At 41.4% G+C, this 22,752-nt stretch overlaps 1 protein-coding gene across 2 annotated transcripts in view; it reads left to right on the forward strand.

Moving 5' to 3' along the window:
- TNIK (TRAF2 and NCK interacting kinase) overlaps nucleotides 1-22,752 on the forward strand; it is a 382,067-nt gene that overhangs the window by 340,344 nt on the left and 18,971 nt on the right. For both annotated transcript variants that reach the window (XM_028100807.2, XM_028100808.2), the window contains 5 exons: nucleotides 3,051-3,235; nucleotides 13,183-13,312; nucleotides 18,814-18,978; nucleotides 20,421-20,532; nucleotides 21,484-21,654. In XM_028100807.2, coding sequence (XP_027956608.1) covers nucleotides 3,051-3,235; nucleotides 13,183-13,312; nucleotides 18,814-18,978; nucleotides 20,421-20,532; nucleotides 21,484-21,654 — 763 coding nt within the window. The remainder of the gene's footprint in view (nucleotides 1-3,050; nucleotides 3,236-13,182; nucleotides 13,313-18,813; nucleotides 18,979-20,420; nucleotides 20,533-21,483; nucleotides 21,655-22,752) is intronic.

Consider the following 22,752-nt stretch of genomic DNA (forward strand, 5'->3'; position numbering starts at 1 on the left):
TTCTAAAAAGAGACCTAAAAGAGCACCTTTTTAGGTAAAGTATACATAATTGTCAGATTAAATAAGAGTTTTTTTAAATAAAACAAAATATCAAATTAATTCTAAAAAGTGTTCCAGCAAAGAAGCTTCTGGGTAAGAGCCTCCTATCTTCACATTTACTCTATAGTCAAAAAAATCTTACCATTTTGCTGTATTTCTTTTTCGGTTATACTATACATTTCTCAAATATTTTCATGCTAAATAGCACTTTTTTTTTCTTTTTTAATACTTTTTAGCTCCAGGCTTGAGACAGCCAAGCAATAAATTACCACAAAAACTCATTATATGGAGAAAATTGGTATTGTCAGAAAATAAAATGTATGAAAGTGGATCTGACCCCAGTGGTGTCAGTTTTAGATCGTGTCTATTTTCTATAACTTTGCTACTGTAAATTCTTCCAGAGTGGATGGATAAGGAACAAAACCGCAGCTAAGCATGTAGACCATTGGCAATGGGAGATTAATTTTCCTTGACTGGGGTATTACCTTTGAGTTACTCATTATTGTTACCTTGGGAGTCTCATATATGTCTCATCAAGCTGTTACCAAGTAAACTTAAAAGGAATTTGCAATTACTTTCAGTGTTTCAAGAAAGATAGCTTTCTAATAATGTAGAAACAAAAAAAAATTCTAATTAAAAATGAAATTATAAAACAGGTCAGAACTTTAAACTTTTCCTAGATACAGTGTTTAGAAAAAATTAGGTCATTTTCACGAATGAGAGTTTCTTGAAATCAATGGGCTTTGAACTGGCTAAATATTGCTAAAGAGTTTTGATTTTTTTCAAATCTCATTTATCTTGTTTTGAAATGTCAGAGATAAGGAAAATGAACCCATAGGGAAAATGTATTATAAATTTAAATAAATCACAGCTAATATTATTATATTTTACTCAGGATTATTGACATTAGAAATAAATTATTTTAAACCATATTCTCTCTTTAAATTATAATAAATGCGTTTTTTAATGATAAGTAACATTTTAATTGCTTTACATTCTTTGGTGAGACTTAACATGCTCCTAACATATAGAAGACAAAATACAAAATAAATTTATCTGTTATTATTTTACTCGTTTGGATGATTATAATATCCTTTTCTATTCATAGCTTTAACAAATATCTAAACTATATTTCCCACTGTGCTCAAGTATTGCATACCCTTCACTATCTTCTCAATTTGATAAAGATGAACATTGGCAATGTCCAGAGGAAATAAGGAGTATAAAGCTGAAATCTGAATATTGCCACTTCCTGTTTTGGCCTATTGCCAAAGAAACAAGAAATAAATTTGCATAAAATTCTATGTGGTAATTTTCTTCTTTAACAGTATACATTATATTTAAACACCTTTGAGTCTTTTTAATACAATTCTATTTTCATTTTCACAGATGGGGTTAATATACCCACTGAGATTGAGGCCATGCGTGTGTGCATGTGTGTAAAAAGCCCAGCAAGCATGTTTGGGTGGAAAATGCACAACTTGAATTTTCAAAAGCTTCCCTTTTCAAGTGCTTCAATTCAAGTGAACACTTGAACACTTGCTTTCCTTTGATTTTATTATGAAATTAGAAGAAATGACTCCTTCACTTACCACCTTGAACTTCCTAAATTTCTGGACCAAAAGAAACACCTGAAATGTTTTCCTCTCCTAGTCTTAACCAACATAGTAATGCTTGACATAGAGGGGATGGTAAAGAAATAATAATGATTTGTGATCTCCCCCAAACAAAATTACATTTATAATTTAACTCTACCCACTCCTCACGGTGTTTCTTCTAACCAAGTAGGCTAGATTAGGAGATGCCATTTAGATCACCTACATTGCTCTAATCTGACCTCAGGTGAATTGGACAAATAAATACATTTCTGAACTGAAATAAAGAGAGAATATGGCCATAAGAGAACGGTGGGATTTAGTATCTTTCAATGAGTTTCTTTCTCCCTAATGCCCTGTCTCTCACTGAACGCTCTGATTCCCACATGGGTCACTAATATAGGGAGAAATGGTAAGACTGATGTCCAATTGCTTTTTCCTCATTGCATGCCATGCGCCATGGGCAGTGTAACCCGTGCAAATTAGAGTGGCCATGCTTCTGCAGGACTGCTGCCCTCTGCATTGCTCTGAAAGCATGTGAAGTCAAAGGTAGTCAGAGATCCAGCACACTGCCTGCAATGTGCCTCGTGATTAGATACCACATCATCACATCCATAAGGCTGAAGACTGCATCATACTCATGGAAACCTGAAAAATGATCTCTTCCTTTGTGGTGTTTGTGCATTCATTTCAGTATTCCTCACGAGGGTTTCTGCCAGGTGACTGTAGTTTTAAACAAAGGAAAATGAAACACCTATTGTTCTGGAAGAAATTTTTTTTTGGTTGTTGTTCATCTTGATTAACTCAGCTCTGGGGCTATAAGTTTCAGTGGCACTGGGCTTTGGGGTGGGCCATTATTTGATGTGGTGCCTCTGCTCTCCAGGGAATGATGACATACCAAATGAGTCATTGTAGTAGCTGGAACTGTGAGAATTGCTCTGTTCTGTGACTGATGCTAGATTTTGGTACAGCAGCAATCAAAGAGGGGAAAGGCCATGACCATGGCTTGGGCAGGAGTCCCAGAATCCTGGGGAACAGTCGCTCAGCCCATGTGTTTCCCCCTTCACTCTGAGGGTGACCCACTTCACCTTCCCCAAATAAAATGAGAACCCAGCGTTTGTATATATGTGTAGACACACAATGCACACACACATATATACACATGTATATTCAGAACTGAACCGTCTCAGTCTAGCCATTGGTTTTGAACAAAGTTTAAATTTATTCCATCTTTCTTTCCTAGTTTCTCTGTGCTACAAACATCGTTTTCTTCGCTCCATGCCGCCACTATGTTTGTAACAGTTCTATCTAGAGCTTTCTTTTCTTGTTGCTTAAGCTGGAACACTGACTTGCTGAGAGATGTGACTTTGGTCGTCTCTACGACTCATACATACCGAACGAACTCTTCTTTTGTAGGACCTGACGGCATTAGCCAAAGAATTACGAGAACTCCGGATCGAAGAAACAAACCGCCCGCTGAAGAAGGTGACTGATTACTCCTCCTCCAGCGAGGAGTCGGAAAGTAGTGATGAAGAGGAGGAAGATGGAGAGAGCGAGACCCACGACGGGACGGTGGCCGTCAGTGACATACCCAGACTCATGTAAGAGGGCTGCTTTTCACATGTCGGCTCATGCAGGCGAGGTCTCCAAAGTGAAAGGACAAGAAATGTGAATTAAATAGAGGATCGTTTATGGGTCTCTGGCAGGATCAACTGGCTTTTGGGGATTTGAGTTTTTTATTAGAGCATAGTCCTATAGTTAGCTCTCTCCACAGACACCATCACTTGGAATACATAGCAGTGTTCCTACTGCCTAGGCTTTATCCAGGTACTCTTGTGGGATTGACTCTCCCTTTGGTGACACTTTCATGGTTGTTGGCATCTCCAGGGAAAGTGATATTGACAGCCAGACTGTTGGCACTTGCCTGTCCCCCTAGAATTGCAAGAGTGGAATTATGGACAATGACATTTAGGAGTTAAAATTAACAACAGGAGACATATTCCACCATCCCCCACCCCACCACCACCACCACCATACCTCAGGAGAAATGCACATGACAGTGCGGGTTAGCATCCCAGGGAAAGCTGCTGGAGTCAAATCATCCTGCAGAGAACCTTCTGAGTGTTTGACTTGAATATATCCCTGTTATCATTTTCTTCTTCTTCACTGTCTGTCTTATGTGATCCTTTTCTCTGTGACCTGTGACTTGCCCCCCTACACAGCCCGCTACGTTCTGTCCATTTCTTTGCAGTCTCCTTTTGGCTATTTATACCTGTATTTATGCTTACCTGCACTTCCCTTATTATTTACTTGTATTATAGCCTTTACTTCTTTTCTTTGTTTTGTGAGGGGGAGGCTCACTTTTTCTTTTTCTCATCGGACAGGGTCCTGTGACAGAATTCCCCTGCCCTATTGCTTCTCCAGTTTAAACAAACAGATCTGGACAGTCACACTCACATCCATTTCTTGCTTCCTCCCCCAAATAAACACAAGATGCTGTTGCTCTGGTTTGCTATAAATTTGACAGAGTGGGACACTGATGATTCCAACTTTGCTCTTCATTCACCTCCATTTCTTTGGCTCAGCTACTAATATTGGTCATCACACTACACTTACTCCCTATAGAGAAGATGCCATTTAGGGTCATAGATTACTGTCCTGTCCAGCAAAGATTGGAGAGAGAGGGCTGGCCAGTCTGCAGAGAATGTACTGCATTGATTAACAGTCATTATATACAAGCAATTCTGAGAGGCAAATCCAATTATCATAGCTGAAAATTCATACTTGTTGTTCTGCTGTTGATTACACAGTTATTGACAACCATAAATATGCTAAAATATGACATTTGAAACAAATTGCATTAAATTGCTTTTTTAACAGCAAATAAAATTGTTCTAGAGGCAAAATCACTAATCCAAAACATTTCTGCAAAATATGCTGGTCCTTTCAGTTTTTATCTTGACTCAGCTTTGGTTAATTTTTCTAACAGATGTTTCAAATTCCCTTTAAGCACTGAGCCTACAACTACCAGGATGAGGGGTGGATTATGAATTTAAAATATTGCTAAAACTTCCACTCTGTGCTCCACACCATACCGAGGGCTTTGAGACAATCAGCAAGGGCACACACAAGCGTTCTGCCTTCTAAAAGTGTATATTCTAGTTGGAGAGAAACAAGACTGTATGCAGAAACTTCAGACTAATATAAATATTTGGAAGAGTGACCAAAGACAGCCTTGGAAGAGATGTTCAATCACATTTGGTTTTGAAGCGCTGTCATATTTTGCAAGGCTGTTGACAGTGTTGACCCTGCTCCTGCCAAGGGCACATCCATTTCTTCCCTCACTACAGAAATACCCACCTTTCCAAAATTTGCTGGAATAAGCCATGCTGCACTTCCTCTCTGCTGTCTGGCACTCTCCTGTCCCTTTAGAAATCACCTGCTTACAGCCCAGCCTGCACAGAGAGAGCCTGTACCTTCCACTGTGTGGCCCCTGGATGTTGAGCGTATTCTTGCAGCTTCATGTAGTGCTCGAATCAGGATATTTATTATATGTTGTTTCCCTCTCTGGGCTCTGAGATCCCTGAGGGTGAGGACTGTGTCTCATTCATCTCTGTACTCTTAACACCTTGCATTGTGTCTGGAATAGAGTTGGTCTTCAGGGACTTTGATTTATATTTAATTGCACTGAACTGAAATTGCAAGTCCTGGCTTCCTAGGGTTTATAGCCCAAACCAGAAGAAAGACACATTCACAAATAACTGTCATCAAGATAGAGGGGACATGGGGCAATATTAGAATCTCAGGCAAGGGGAAATTGAAGTGAAGGCACAGAAGGTTGACTTTGATAGGAATGTCGGGTGTATGGGGGTGGGGAGAGGGGTGGTCTGGACCAGTGAAACCAGACCAAGAAGTGTGTGCTTTATCACGTGGCCATTGGGAACCATGGAAGGCCCCCTGAGCTGGGAAGTGACATGATTGGTGCCATGTTTGAGAGAAATTATTTTGGCAAGATGATCTGTAAAAAGAACAGACTCGACACTGGTAAAGCAACTCAGAGGTTCTATTACTATCATCCAGAAATAATGAATGGGCTATCATTGAATGCATCTAATGGAGGGAAAAATTGACATGGCTCTTGAAGAATTGGTAAATTTTAGGCAGATTAAAACGATCATCCACTAAAGAACATTTAAAATATTTAATGATATAGGAGACCTACTCAGAGACAAGGCAGGATACAAGTGTAACCCTTTACATTCTGTGCTACATATATATCAACACAGTTCACTGCCATGAAATGTATACAAAAAGAGCTTCTCAGATATGGAGCCCACCCATTCAGACAAACAGCTGTAGATACTAATGCTCAAAAAAACAACTTTTTTATGGATAGTGCTGGTTTCATATTTATAGTATAAGGTAGAACCTATAAGAGTGTGCATAACTAAGATTATTTCCCTAACCAACTGCACTCTTTCCCAATGCCTCATGCATAGAAAAATAATGGGTGGAGGGAAATAGACTAAAATCATAAAAGTGATTACCTCTGGATTATACAACTCTAAGTGGTTTTTATTTTATGTAGATCCCCAATTTCATGATGAGCATTTACTATTTTTATAATCAGGAAAAAAACAAAAGCTTTCTAGAACAGGAGGAAGGGAAGGAAAAGTGCCTAAGTTGATTTGCATCAGATCAAGCAAGCTGAAGAAGCATCTTCTTGTATCAGCACCTTCCCTCAAGTGTCTGTGCCTGCTTCAGAACAGGACATGTGAGGCCCAGTCTTAACCATTAAGACCATCTCCTGCTAGCATAGCCCTTGAGTTGCATACAGTCTTATAAAATGCTGTCATCACTGGAAAGCCATGGTTCTGACCCCATTGCCCTCCCAGGCTGTTGTAGTGCTCCCCTCCCTTGCCTGTGGTCCTCTCTGCCCTCCTGTCCATTTTTCCAGGCTGGTCTTACTAATATTGTAGAATCATGGCTCTGGTCATGCTGTATCCTAGTGTCCTATGACCCTCTTCTTCCCTGGGGCTCACGATTGCCTCAACATATGCTCCAGCCAAACTGACCTATCAGTTCTTGCAAATAAATGCCTGTACTTGTCCAGTGTTGTGCCTTTTCTTGAAATGACCTCTCCCTCTGTTTTGCATTCCCACTTACATCCAGCCTTGCATTTGAGTATTCCTGTCATGTTTGTATGGTCTTCCGGATGCTAACCTCTTTAGTTTCAGGAGCCATGACTTCCTCAGCTTTTTTTTTTTTAAAGAGAGAGAGAATGCATGGCAGGGAGGGGCAGAAGGAAAGGGAGAGAGAGAATGAGAGAATCTTAAGCAGGCTCCATGCCCAGCACAGAGCCTGATGTGAGGCTCCATCTCACAGCGCTGGGATCATGACCTGAGCCGAAATCAAGTCAGACGCTTAACCAGCTGAGCCACCCAGGCGCCTCTTCCTCAGCTTTTATATCCACTACCCAATGCCAAACCAGGACCATTCATATAGCAGGTGTTCAATAAATGTGTATTGAATTGAATTAAATCAGTACCTACAGGAACACTTTGACAAATCCTATTAGAGGAAATTACTGTTCTAAACCTGTGACCTAATCACAGTAAATTTCCTATAGTTTTCCTTCTAATCAGTGGGCGTGTTTTGTTTTGTTTTGTTATACTCTTTACAGGAATTTGGACTTGTTCTGACCCAGACTATATCTTGGAAATAATTTTTAGAACAAAGGATTACTTTAACTATAAAATGTTTTAGTTGTTTTGGCCTGAGTGGTTTTTTTTTAATTATTGCCTTTTTTCATTCTTTTATTATTAATAAACTTTATTTTTTAGAACAGTTTTAAATTCATAAAAGAATTGAGCAGATAGTACAAAGGTCCCCTGTTACCCCTCCTACCCCCTGCACAATTATCCCTATTGTAAGCACCGTACATTAGTATGTACATATGTTATAATTAATAAACCAAAATTGATATACTTTAATGGTTCATTCAGATTTCCTTAGTTTTTACCTAAAATCCTTTTTTTTTCTGTATCAGGATCCCATCCAGGATACCATGTTATATTTAATTATTTAGTTACCATATCTATTTAGACTCCTGTTGGCTGTGACAGGTTCTCAGACTTCCTTTGTTTTTAATGAACTTGGAAGTTTTGAGGAGTACTAATTAGGAATATCATAGAATTCCACCCTACCGGAATTTATCTGATGTTCTTGTCGTGATTAGACTAAGGTTATGGATTTGGAGGAGAAAGATCACAGAGGTCACATCGTTTTTATCACTTCATATCAAGGGTATGTACTATAAATGTGACTTAGGACTATTGGCATTGACCTTCATCATCTGACTGAGGTAATGCTTGTCAGGTGTCTCTACTGTAGTGTAATTTTCCTCCCCTTCCACACTGTACTCTTTGGAAGGAAGCCAGTGTGCACAGCCTGCACTTAAGGAGTGAGGAGTTACATTCCTTTAGGATGGAGCCTCTACATAATTTATTTGAAATTATTCTGCAGAGATTTATCTCCTCTCCGTTATTAATTTATTCATTTATTTATATCAATATAGACTCATGGATATTTATTTTGTACTATGGGTTATGATCCGATACTTCATTTTGCTGCTGAAATTATTCCACCTTCAACCACGGGAAGCTCTTTCAGTTGGCTCCTATACTCCCCGTGGCTGACATACCCCAGTCAAGCACTTCTTTACTTTCTGACACTATAAGGCACTCCAGGCTTATCTTGTGTATTTCTTGCTCTAGTCCTGGAATCAGCCATTTCTCCTGGGAGCCTTGATTCCTTTTATTAAAGAATGATATCAGAACCAAGATTTGGGCACTAGGTGTGCTCATTGCTACTGGTGTGTCATTTCTTTTAGGCACTCTCAGCTGACAGAGCAAGGAAATATATATGTGTATACTAACCCATTATGTACCCATATCTATAAATGTTTCTACCTATAGCCATCTGTATTACGTTAAATAAAAGTTTATCCTGATACCTCCAACTCTGATTCATCAACACATGGATCATTCTAGCCCCCTCCCCTTCCTTACCTGCCAACATTTGCTTAGTGTTCACTTCTGGTACACATGGATAGCAGTATCAGAATGCATAACCTGTATGCCTATGGGAAACAACTTTAGCAGTTAGAGTGCAGTGCTTACAGGCAGTTCCTTTTACCTTTAGTCTTATGGGACTCCGTTTATTTCCAGAGTTACAAAGGTCAAACTTTCCCCCATCCCCCACTCAGTGAGATTTTTTTAAATACATTTTTAATGCAGTTAGATTCTCTTTTCACAGGCTGCCTTCTTTCCAGGGATCCACCAACCTCCTAAATGATTTATTTTTATTTGCATATATCAAAGTTCACTCTCCATACTATGAAGTTCAGTGACATACCTGAACCAATTTTTGGTGATCCTGTAATAACAATTACAAGAAAATTATTTTGGCATAACCCGTATATAACAGTGATCCAATGCTGAAATTGCTTTTTAAATTTTAAAAAGACAAAACAGTTATTCAGGACACTTTAAACATGGTAATAATTATTCTCATAGCTGATTGCTCATCAGTTCATAAAAGAGCTATCTTTTGACAATAAACTTGAATGAAATGTTTGCTAGAATTATTGAACAAAGCCTTTGTTGACTTATGAAACATTTATTGGATGTCACCTGCCTGTGACAGTGGTTGGCACTGAAGATGCCAACAGTACTGGGATCTGACCATTGCGGGACTGTGTATGGAGTGCATAGTTAGAGGTGTGCAGAGGCTAATGTGGAAGCAGAGTGGAGAGCCACCTATATCATCCCAGTGGGGCTGGGATGGGGTTTAGGAGTGCCTGGACTGCAGTTTAAAGGAGAAGTTACCCAGAGGGAGGCAGAGAGTGTGAAAGAACCATTCAGGACGAGAAGATAGACTAAAATTGCCCAACGGTTTTGGTAGCATGATGTGTGTAGGAAACTACTAGAAGTCACATGTTGTTCGCATTAAAAATGGAAGGTAGGTTTTGTTGAAAACATAAGCTAGAGAAATAGGCAAGGACCAGATAAAAGAAGGCTTGTAAGCCACAGGTTTATCCTCTGGTTAATTGGGAGCTCCTGAAGGTTGAAAGAAGAGTGACATGGTCAGGGGAATAGAAAAGGATGGAGTGGAAGGATCAGTAATAGTAGACAGACAAGAGGCCAAATACCCAAACTATCAAAGAGCAGTCACTGAACTTGAGAGCTAAGAAATGACTTAAGGAGCGTCCTTGAGATGCTAGAAGTCAAGTACAGGGAGCAACAGTTTGAACAGTGAACCTTTGTATTTGAAGGAAGGTACCATGCCTTTTAAAAGGAATTCTGGGAGCACTTGGCTGGCTCAGTTGGAAGAACATGCGACTCTTGATCTCAGGGTTGTGAGTTTGAGCCCCACATTGGGTGTAGAGATTACTTAAGTAAATAAATAAACTTCTTAAAAATTAAAAAAAAAAAGAATTCTATAGAGAGGTGATTTGGAACATACAGAAGTCTGTAGGAATTTTCCATAGTCAAAAGCTATTATTGGTAACAGAAAAATTAATGATGTGGTTAATTAATACAAGGTACACAGAATGAGCAAATATGTATAAAAGGTTCATAATAAAATAGACCAATCCTATATACCAGGAAAACCTTAAACTAAAAGAAATTGCTCACCATTCTAGATAAATTTGACCAAGGAAGAAATACAGATTATTATGTTTTATTCAATCTATAAGGAATATTACTAGTAGAAATGATATTTTTAAAAACCAAAACAGCCTGAACTCTTCACCATAAAAATTTATCATAGATGGAGCAATTCTGACTCATAAAATTTTAAGTATAAAAATGGACCCAGGAAAAAAATAATCTCAGTAAAAATATTCAGCAAGAGATCAAACTGATAGTGGCTAACACTATGCCCTGTAAAATTTGCTAGTGACTAAAAATGGACAGGTGAATCAAATCTTCTTAATAAAGTTGACACCTTTAGGGGCACCTGGGTGGCTCAGTCGGTGAAGCACCTGCCTTCGGCTCAGGTCATGATTCCAGGGTCCTGAGATCCAACCCTGCATCAGGCCCCCTGCTCAGCGGCAAGCCTGCTTCTCCCTCTCCCACTCTCCCTGCTTGTGTTCCTGCTCTCTCTGTCTCTCTCTCTGTCAAATAAATAAATAAAATCTTCAAAAAAGTAAAAAATGAAATAAAATTGACACCTTTAGAACTGATCCAGACAAATTGTACTCAGTAGAAATAGTGACACAGAAGCCTTTGAAAGATGATATGGATAAAAATTTTGATTGGTTTACTAAATCTTTGTTATAAAATCTACATAGAAAAGAATTGGATCCTATGATGATAATTTTAGTAACATAATAATGAAAGTAAATAAATTGACAAAGAGTTTAACTGAGGCATATGGAAAATTGATCAAGGAGTTGTCCTAATGGAGTTAGCTCTAGAAAATACCTTTTTTAATGAAAGTTTCACTCATATTGGCATATTTCTGATTAAAATGGATAGAATCAAACATCATCAGGGTAAAAAAAAATAAGTGGGGTCAAAATATCTTTGACCTTTGAACTCCCGTGAAGCTCTCTCTTGATGAAAGGGAACTGAGTTGTACACTTCTCAGCCTGGTGGTGCTTCTGACAGTGTCCAAGAATGTCTGCATGAACAAGGGAAGCGACCCCCTTCCTAGAAGGCTTTGGCTCTTTATAAATGCTTCATTTATTGACTTAATTTGTATCACACCATCTTGTCCCAAACAAGAATTGAAGGTGGCTTAAAAAAAAATACAAGGTAAGATAAACTTTAAAATAAATGAGTGAAGATATCCTAGTTGTGACAACTATTCTGATTGACCAATCTAGCAATATGTCAGGTATTCATTGCAGCGATTTCTTTTTCCATGTCTCTGGGGCACTATTAATGTCTCCTTTCTGGGAATGCAATACTGAAATTGCTTCTTTGGAATTTCTTCCCAAACACATCGGTTCTAACTGATATTTAGATTCATTCCACTGCTCCAGTTTAGTAGTTTTGAAGTAAGCATCTTGCTATGCATTTTTTTGGTCTGGACTCACCTTCTCATCTTCTCACCTCTTTGTTTGGATCCTTAACATATGTCTTCTCTGTCCCAGAGATGTCAGAAATCTGGCATGTTTCTTCTTTCTTGAATTGAATATTTCATCAAATGTTTGGACTTGATAGGATCCAAGAGACCAGAAAGTTTTTTTTGAATACATAAGAAACAATTAAGAGAACAAAATGGTAAAAGATACAATTAACATACCCACATTTTTTATTTTTATTTTTATTTTTATTTTTATTTTTAATAAACCCACTTTAAAAGAGAGGCAGCTGCGGGCACCTGGGTGGCTCAGTCGGTTAAGCGTCTGCCTTTGACTCAGGTCATGATCCTGGGGTCCTGGGATTGAGGGTCCCTCGAGGGAAGCCTCATCAGGCTTCTCTGCTCAGCCAGGAGTCTGCTTCTCCTTCTGCCCCTCCCCCTGCTCATGCACACGCTCTCCCTCTCCTTCTCTCTCTCAAATAAATAAATAAAATCTTTAAAAAAAATAAAATAAAATAAATACAAGGTGTCAGTGAGGACCACATTGGAAACTGAAATCCTGTAGACGAACCACGTCACCTACCTGGTTCTCAGTTTTCCTTGATGCTATGGTCTGTGCCCCAGGACACATGCTCTCACATCAGTCTCTGCTCTCAGGGTATATGTCAAGGTCCTTTTACCTTCTCCATTACATCCTAAACACAAGAATAAGAAACAAACTGAAAAATAAATATACCACGGTGTGGAGTCATTACAAGAGGTTTTAAAACATACTGTATATTGGTAAATAGCCTAGCTGATGGATGTCCTAGTAAGCCAGAATGCCCTTAATTGATATTTCTTCTCTGTAAATAATGTAAAACCCATTTATCAAATGACTGTGCATTGCACTCCTTCCCACTCTGTGCCCAGCTCTACACTGGGTATACAATGATGAGCAGAGACAAGACTGCCCTCACAAGCATATGTTCTAATGAGACTGAAGGCAAAAGTTACAAGAGACTCAGAAAGATAAAGAACCACAAATTGTGATGAGAATGAATAGGACAAAGGGTGAAGAGAAAGAAGAAGGTTGGTGGGATAAGACCTAGGTGCTGAGAGACGCCTTCCCAAGGGAAGTTATCATTTAAGATGAAATACAAATACTTAAGTATCATTAAGATGAGAGGCAACTGGCCAAGAGCCAGTTTTCCAGGCAGAGGGAACAGCATGTGCGAAGTGCAGGTCAGGGTGCCTGCTGGTGGAAGAAGGAGTAGGGAGGGCTTAGAAACCCTGCGGAGCCTGGCGGGCAGTTTTGTTCTTGGAGAGTCTGAAGCTTGCTCGCTGGGGCTGCTGTATGGAGGAGAGCAGGCAAGGAGGGGATGCTGCGGGAGTGGGACACCTGTTCAGGACACTGAGAAACGGGCATTCCCTAAACATACATTGCTGTTAATATCCTTCCTTCCCATCTCAGACCCACAGGAGCCCCTGGGAGCACTGAGCAGTACAATGTGGGAATGGTCGGCACGCACGGGCTGGAGACCTCTCACACGGACACTTTCAGCAGCAGTATTTCAAGAGAAGGAACCCTGATGATAAGAGAGGTAAGCTGGTATAAAAACTGTGCAGAGGAAGTGCGTTTCTTGAGTGGTTTCGATATTAGAGCTTTCGCAGAGAATGCTTACGGCTGTAGTTTAAGCCTTGTGAATGGGGGCCGGGGGCAGGGGGGACCCATGCTTCTCAATGACTGAGTGATTTTAATTGTCCACCGCCTCCTTTCCTGTATCCTTCTAAGCTTCTGCAGTGTGACTTAATTACATTAGTCCAGATTCTTCAGTAGGAGCTATGCAAATCCTAATAAAGAATTTGAGCTTGAGGATATAAAACTGGCAAATCCAGATGTTTCCTACAGCAGGAAAACAGAAATGAATGGTCTCGCTCACCAGCATCCGAGGCCTTGTTATGCCTCCTCCCCCATGGCTTTATCCTTGTGGATTTTATGTAGAAAATTCTTAGAAGTTCCAAGGAAGGGTGATTTCATCTTATCCAATTAGGTCAACATTAAAAAGGCTGTTAAGCTATGTTGATGAAAGAACAAAGAAATATGCAGATCTACTTGGAAATGTACCTTGGCACTTTGTATGATTTTGTTTTTTTAAACTCAGGCACATCATTTCAATTGCGGTGGGGGTGGGGCATGTCCACCCACAGGCAGTGCGTCCTCACTGGGCCTGTGCCAACCGGAAGGGCCTTGACAAATCAGAATTTGTCTTCTCTTCTTTTTCACTTCATCGTCATTCTGCAAGTTTGCCACCAAGTCTTTGCCTGGAAGGAAACTAATGGCTGGTAACATTGGACAAAAAATGACTTGATGTCCCCCTGGGTCCGTGTTATCATCTATAAAATTTCATAAATAATAGTAGATGACTCATAAGATGATTGGGAGGATTCAGTGAGTTAATACGTGTAAGCATTCAGTTAATGTAAACACAGTTGACTCTGGAACAACATGAGTATGAACTGTGTGGATCCACTGACATGTGGATTTTTTTTCAATACAGTCTAATACGGTAACTGTATTTTCTTGTCCTTATGATTTTCTTAATAACATTTTCTTTTCTCTAGCTGACTTTATTATAAAAATACAGTGTATAATACCTATCCAGAATATGTGTTAATAAACTGTCCATGTTATTGATAAGGCCTCCGGTCAACAGTGGGCTACTACAGGAGTTAAGCTTTTGGGAAGTCAAAAGTTCTATTCGGATTTTCAACTGCCCCCAGGGGTCAGTGCCCCTCGCCCCCATGTTGTTCAAGGGTCAACTCTATTTTATTTTATCTCACTGTCACCAGAGAACAGAGTTCTTCTTTGACTCGTTATCACTCCCCACTCTTGCCTCTGAAACAATGTATATCATCTGTCATTCCTCAGCCAGGAGAGTTTGGGAAACCGTAATAGCAGGCTTTGCTCTCCCAAGAAAGAAAGGAACTATAGTTTTGAGATGAATAAGGCCTTTGAAATAATAATTGGCAGTAGGGCTGTAACTGGAAGAGTAGTTCCCAAAGCAACTTGCTAAAATTTCATTATATGGCCTTGCTGAATCTTTGAAGTAGGCTTTAAAGAGTCCTATCATGTAAGCCTGAAATAAGAAATGGACTCGGCTGCAGCAGTTGACATTGCATAGTGCTGGTGTATAAATCTCCCAGTGTGGTGTGTGGATAATTCCACTACAAGTGTGGACGGCAACTTGCTACTTGGAAGACTTGAGGGAAAATGTTCCGGAATGAGTTACTCTCTGACTCCAAATAAAAGGACTCTGATTTCTAATGCAGTTGAAAATTTGATTGAGTCTTTATGACAGTCAATACCTTGAGGAAGATTATCAGGAGACACATTTTCAATTCAGTTGCCAGACATATCCGAATGGCTCCATGTTATTTAAAGCGCTCCAGGATTTTATGACCACAGCCAATCACTTTGAAAACAGCATTCACCAGTGTCTTATATGAATTTGATCTATTGAGGGCCCCAAATCCTTTTTGTCTCTCAGTTTCTAAAATTCCACCTTTCCCAAATATGAACCTTTAAAATAACAAACCTTGACTTGGAATCCATTAAAAGTACAGGTATTAAAAAGTTGAATGCAAATAAAAGTATGTCCCTGACGAAACAGTAGGAAAAGAAGAACTCATAATAGAACTTAGCTTATAGGGTGCTATCATTCAGTTCCCCAAGATGGACATCAAGGAGAACTCACTCATGTCAGCCTTCTCACTTAAGTGGACAAGATGGTTCCAGAGGATACTGGCTCTACTACCCACAGTCTTGCCAAGATGCACAAATTTAGTGCACACCCAGGCCCTGTGGTTTTCTCTCTCCCTATCCTATGGCCCCATAGGACCTTTCCCTACTCTAGTTCTAGAACCCACCACACCAGCTGTCATCTCCCACTTCATCCATAGGGACCCATCTGCTGGAAGAGGTATTCTCCCTTCCCCACTGCCCCTGCTGCCCACTTCTCACCCAGCAGATCCGTGTGGGTCTGGCTCAGCCTTCCCTTTCTCCCTGAAGCCTCTCTTGGCACTCCATGGGCCTCCGTCCGTAGCATCTTTCTTACTGACCAGCTGGTAATAGGAAATAATAGGAAAAAGAATCCACTTAAAACACTTAAGGAGGGGTTGGTATCAGAGATAGAGGCATAAAAATTCAGAGGTATTTCATACGAGGAATCCAGAGGCAGAGAGTAAGTTGGGACTCTGTGCAGGGCTAGGACCAGAAACTAAAAAGGATCAGGAGCCCAGGCAGCTTTCGTGTGCCTGTCTTTGGCTCTCTCACTGCACGTCTCTCCTTACTCTCATCTCTGCTTTCCTCGATGCCTTGTCTCTCCTCTCCCTCCTTTCTCTTTCCTCCAATTGCTCCTTTGTTCTTTCTACTCCACAGGCCTGCTTTCTCTCTCTCTGCATGCACAAGCTCTCACTTCTTCCCACCCGCCAATTGCAAGACAGGCGCCACCTCCCACCCAGTTCAGCTGTCCAGCAGAAACTGACCAGTGTCTCTCCGCCCCAACATTAAATGCAAAAGGGAATTTGATCCTGCGTGGTTCGGGTGTCCACTCAGCTATGGCTGAGAGCAGAGCCACCTCGTATGGCAGCACCCAAAGCACCTGGGCTCTGCCACCAGGCAGCCCCCGATTGCAGCACTTAGAACCTGTGTCGCTTGGAGCAAGTCAGCTGAATTCTTTGCGCTGCAGTTTTTCCATCTGTAAAATGAGGATAATGAAAGCTAACCCATGGTGTTATCTTAAGGACTGCGTGGAATACCATACCTAAAGCATTTGGCATGTCCCAGATACATATTGTTAGTCAGAACAGCTTAGTGCCCAGCCCCATGGGAATGGTGAGGGTGGAGAGACTATAGAAATGGGCTCTGCAAGGAGGTCCTAGGGGGCAGGGCTGTTGTTCATTTATCTCTGCGTTCCCAGCTGAGTGCCTGGCACACAGAAGGTATTTAATTCTAAGGAGCTGGCCAAATAGACAAAAGCTGATGACTCAGAGTGGGAATATTCAGGGGTCACCACTGGATTCCTTCAGGCTTCTCACTGTCTGGGCCTTTTCCCCTTGTTAGCCTCTTTAGGTCTTTCTTTGATAAGCTGTTTTTGGCTTGAGGCAGAATGCTAGGGATAGAATAGAGAACCCGTGAAACTCTAAAGAGACACTTTGTGTGACTTATGCTTCTGGGAGATTGGGGGGAAATGTTAAAAAGCCTTTCAGTATTTGAACAGAAGTTAGAAGGAAGGAAGGAAAAGCTGTCCAGTACACATAAAATTGAAGACAGTGAGATGAATCAGGACTGAACCCCATAAATATCATTTAGAAGACAAAGTGTTCAGCTCTGAGAACTGGCACTAGTACCTGGATGAGCACCGGGACAGAATGAATCCAGAAAATACCCCTGGCCTGCAGGCCAGGAGCATGCTGCCAAAAAACAGAGCATGCTTCCGCTTTCCAGTTCTTTCTCAAGCTCCCTGGCAACACCCATTACATGCACCCCTTCAGGAGCTTGGGGATCTGTTTCGTCTCCCCCCAAAAAGTGCCTCCTTCCGCTTTTAGCCAACAGCAGGTACCAAGTGGTCCTTGCAAGACCAGGACAGGCTCTGGAAGGGGGAAGTCAGGCCAGTGAGGCCATGCCAGCCACCCCCAAAGAAGGAGAGGAGTGCTTCTGCCTGCCCTGATCCTGGCTCATTTTCCTCCATGTTCAGCAAAACGTGTCACGCTCAGTAGGCACTCAGAAATGTTAGGTGAGTGAATGAATGAAAGCAAAGGCAAAGAAGGGACTCGTTTACTTAGGTCTGCTCTAAGAAACTTCAGTGAGTTGGTCGCATAAATGTTAAGTCGGGAAGCACAGTACTAGCCAGGCCTACAGGGTGGGCACTGGCTTTTAGGAAGCAGAGTTGTCTTTTAGCCCTGTATTTCTTCCCTGGGATTTTTTGGGAGGAGGCTTTACTCTCCAGAGCAGTGGTTTCCAAACTTGTTAGGTCATACAACCCTAACAGGAAAAATTTTAGAGCACACCACATAATTACAATGTATTATTTTTTAAGAGAGAGAAAGAGCATGCACATAGAAGTTGGGGAGGGGCAGAGGGAGAGGGAGAGAGAGAGACTCTTAAGCATGATGTGGGGCCCGATCTCACAACCCTGAGATCATGACCTGAGCCAAAATCAAGAGTCAGACACTTAACCGACGGAGCCACCCAGGTGCCCCATAATTAGAGTGTATTTATTTACAAATCATGCATGTGTCCTACTGCACATATTATATGATTATAAAATACCTTGAGAGGACATTAAAAAGGGATGCCATAAACAATATTTCAAATACTTTGCTAGTCATGATGACTTCCATTCTTTACTACACGACACCATAATTGCTTATGAGAGTTTCAATATTAATAGTGGACATAAACCCGTAGTTTCAAATAATCTGTAGATTATTTCAGTACATTCTCTTTTGTAACTCCTATCAGATCTGATTCATTAATCATTGTTTTGACCTCACAACTGACAAAGAGCCCTGTGAGTCTGGTTGATATCATCTCTGCATTTTCTTGGGCTACATGGTACATGGATTCTTAGCATTATCTCATCCCAACCTCTTCATTTCAGCAATATTTTAGGTCATGGGTGTGTGTCTTGTGGATTTGTGTCTTGTGACCTGGTCATATAATCTGCAAGTCCAGTTAACTGGTGTGCTCACACGCACACACACAAACACAGCAGAAGGGGACCGTGCAAATGCGGACCTTGGGTGCTCAGCCCCTCCACTTCCTGTCTTCTCCCAGGGAACCCCCACATCCCATGTGGCCCTGAAGGCAGAAGCAAAAGGCCCCATGGTCAGTCCATATGCTAAATAGTAACGAAGTTTAACTTCTTCTTTATTTTCTTAGTAAAATAGAAATGTGGAGGTTATCTTCCCACACACCCCAACGGGTCCATTTGGAGACCACTGTGCCTGTGCTATATGAGGGGTGACATCACTCCATGGCCTTTGCCCTCCCTCTCTAATCCCTGTCTAATGCTCCCCATGTGTTGTGCCCCCACCCCAGACATCTGGAGAGAAGAAGCGATCTGGCCACAGTGACAGCAATGGCTTTGCTGGCCACATCAATCTACCAGACCTGGTGCAGCAGAGCCGTTCCCCGGCCGGGACACCAACTGAGGGCCTGGGGCGCGTCTCCACCCATTCCCAGGAGATGGAATCCGGGACTGAAGTAGGTGCTGGGCAATAGCCTCCACAGCTCTGTTCTCAGCCCGTGGGGGGGCGGGGAGTGAGGTGTGGAGCCGGCTTCAGGAATGAGGCTTTGCTAAGCTCCCGGAAATGTGTTTGGTTGGTTTCTACTATATAACTACTTATGCAAATACTTAAATGGAGGAAAATCACAGAAGCACAGCGGTAAATGTTCTCAGAGATCGTCTGGCCCAAAACCTGTTTTTACAGATGAGAATATTGAGGCTCAGAGAGGTTAAGGGACTTGCCCAAGGCATACAACTGGTTTGTGAGAGATTTCTGTAGAACTGGGATTTCCTATCTCCCAGGCCAGTGCTAGAAACTACAGCTTATAGACATCCCAAGGCTAAGTTGAGATTCATGTTTACATCAATTTAGTCAAACTAAGTTGGACCTAAAATGAGGTTGAAATTATTTGTTAAATGAAAGATAAAAATAGATAGGTTCGCCAAGCATTCCTCTTCCTAAATTCCAAATTGAATGGGAAAGGGAGAACTGAGATATTATCTTCCCTGTATAGAACAGCCTGAATAAATCCAGTCTGCTAGGCAGTGCTCGTAGGTGTGGTCATCCAGGCTTGACCGGTGGATGAGTTCGTGGTGCTTGGTCATGTTTCATGAATAGTCCTGTGAGTCACACATAGGCCCTGAAGCTAATGAGGAAGCATATGCACTGGAGTTTTTGATGCTGTCCACACAGTTTTCCTATACACTCCTTGGATTCTATAGTTACTGAGCAGATGAGCTTTGTTTAGCCCGAGGGAAAGAACACAGAGGTGTACTGGAAGGTGCAGCATTTCCTCTCGTGGCGTGGCTTCACGCGGTGCAGGCAGGTTTTCTCTGCCTGAACACCTCTCGCGGTACCAAGAAGAAGCCCATGGGATTGGACTCTGGTTCAAATTCTGCTTCTGCTCCAGCTCTAAATGGGAATATTAGTACCTGTCTCACCTCCTTCACAGACTTCTAAAGATCAAAGGAGAGAATGTACGTGAAAGCTCCAAGTGGAGCTTGACTGTATGTTCGGGATGAAATGCTGCCATGTGGACATGCTGACTTAGTTTATTACCAGTTGGGTAAGCTTTTCTTCAGACCATGTGGTCAATATGAGGTTGTCTTTACTTCAAGGGAGAGATGAGCTCTGTCACCACAGTCATCTTACCATATTGTCCAAAATGTAATTTGCTCACTGAAACTCTTACAGTCTGACAATTAATGGGGCCCTAGCAAAGGCCCCATGGGTGAGTAACCAACCAAGACCAGGAGAAGTTGGAGAGAGAGGCACATACTTGGACTCGGGGGTTAGAGTGTGAACAGCTAAACAGATGGAAGAATCTGTTATCATTTTAAAGCCCAAGCAAAATATTCCTGGCATTGTTCATTCCTATAGTATTTATCTGCTTTTTTAATCCTCTTGCATATCGATTAGTACGGCATGGGGAGCAGCACAAAGGCCTCCTTCACCCCCTTTGTGGACCCCAGGGTATACCAGACGTCTCCCACTGATGAAGATGAAGAAGATGAAGAATCATCAGCTGCGGGTAAGTTAGAAGGCCTGGATGTTTTAGTAACAGCTTGGTTTTCCTTTCTGATAAGACCTGATAACGAAATTAATTGTTGGTCCGGTAGTTTTTTTTTTTTTTTTTTATGTTATGTTAGTCACCATACAATACATCACCCATTTTCGACGCAGTGATCCACGATTCATTGTTTTCATACAACACCCAGTGCTTATCGGTCTAGTAGTTAAGCCGTTTTCTGCTTAAGCCCTGCCTTAAAGGGAAGTTGTGTTTTGTTTTGTTTTGTTTTGTTTTTATTATTATTATTATTATTATAGTAGGATTTCTAAAACAATTTCTTTCTCTCCATTTTTTTTTTCATCTCTTCTATTTTGCTTCTGGTAGGAACCCAGAGGTATCCAGGGGCCCTGGGAAAAGCTGTTCCTCAGAGACCTCCAAACTTACCACATACTTCTCAAAAGCAATTTCTGGGTACAATGCTGTGCACGCAGTAGACACTTAATAAGTGCGTGTCGAGTTGTGTTGGGTTCTAGGTGTGTGCTTCCTACCGCCCGGGTCTGGCTGATTTAGAGGAGAGTCATGCTTTCTGGACTTACGCAACTCACTAATCATCCAGGGAAGCTTAGGCCAGTTTTTCAGCTGATGATATGGAATTTTAAAAAGTAAATCTTGCTGTGTATGATATAGGAGATGGTGTGTTCAATTTTGTGAGATGAGTATCTATTCTCTAAACTACCCAAGTCGTATCCATAAGTCTGTTTTACTAATGGATAAAATAGTGCTTCTGTGAATGACTTATACTGTATTCTACTTTAAAAAGTGTATAAAATATGCATAGCTGCAGAGTTTCTCTGCCTTTTCTCTAATTCCCACTAAACAGGGAGAAATTATAGTGTTCTGAAGTGCCTTCTCCGTATCTCCATTGCTTATTTTTTAAGATGCCAGTGACTTCTCCGATTCTTTTTCTCAAAGCTCTGTTTACTAGCGAACTTCTTAGGCAAGAACAGGCCAAGTTCAATGAAGCAAGAAAGATTTCAGTGGTAAACGTAAACCCAACCAACATTCGACCTCATAGCGACACACCAGAAATCAGAAAATATAAGAAGCGATTCAACTCGGAAATACTTTGTGCCGCTCTCTGGGGTAAGTGCTGCTTTTTACTGCTTACTAAGAGATCAACCCTCAAACCTTAAAAGCCTGTGGGGCTTACCATCTGGAGAGCAGTAGTTGAATCACGGTGTCAGAGTCCCCACGCAGGACTATCTTGGACTCAGGAGGGATCAAGAGCAGTTTTACATGGAGCAAGACCTGATGACCTAACGCCCAGGATAACAAGATCAGATTCAGAATGACCTCGTCACATAATAGTGACAGGCTATCAAGTCAGTAAGAGAATAAGCTACCACTTACCACACACCCACCATGTGCCCAGCACCATGTGATGTGCCCCACACTCTGCCTCTGTGACCTATACAATATCCTGCAAGGGGAGGAAAGGCATCGCCCCCATTTCACAGCTGGATAGCCAGCCTCGCATCTTTGAGTGAATTGTCAAAGGCCAGTAGTAGCAAGACAAAACTTGAAAAGGACAACAGATGATGAACTTTCCTTTCTAGTTCAAACAGCAACCTGCAGTTCCTATGAAAATGATGCATGGGTTTTAGCTGACGTCAAGCTCAGTTTAGGTTGGGTGAGATTCTATCAAAGTCCTGGTCTGTGTTACTGCAAATGTCACATATCGATTAAGGAAGGACGTGGCCCCTCTGTATCCACTTAAAATACTAAGCCTAGTTTGAGGCGCCACAGTTTTATAAGGGCAAAAGCATTTGAGATGTTCGTAGAAGTGGATGAAGGCCGGGAACCATTTCGTGGGAGATACGATGGAAGGAGTAAGGCTCTGTCCTCTGGAGAAGAGACGGGAGACAAGATGGCCATGTTTAATATGGAATAATTTATGGACAAAAGAATAGACATTCATGTTACTCAAAAAATAAATGTACAAAAGCAAGAGAAGTTAGAGAGTTACCTGTTCATGAATATAGTCCCACACAGTGGACCCTCAGCGTGTGTGCACGTATGTGTGTGAGTGTGTGTGTGTTGCAGGGCAGGTGGGAGTTAATTTGCATGAATTTTTAGGATGGCAGCTATCCAGACAAGACCACTTACCTGCTAGAGCTTTTGTAATAGGGATTCGTGCACGGGAGATGGGCTGGACCAGATTTAGATATCTGAGTGGTGCCT

Source organism: Eumetopias jubatus, unplaced genomic scaffold (assembly GCF_037043125.1).
Source record: "Eumetopias jubatus isolate StellerSeaLion01/CBP00866 unplaced genomic scaffold, mEumJub1_p1.0 scaffold_1, whole genome shotgun sequence".
NCBI classification, from domain to species: Eukaryota; Metazoa; Chordata; class Mammalia; order Carnivora; family Otariidae; genus Eumetopias; species Eumetopias jubatus.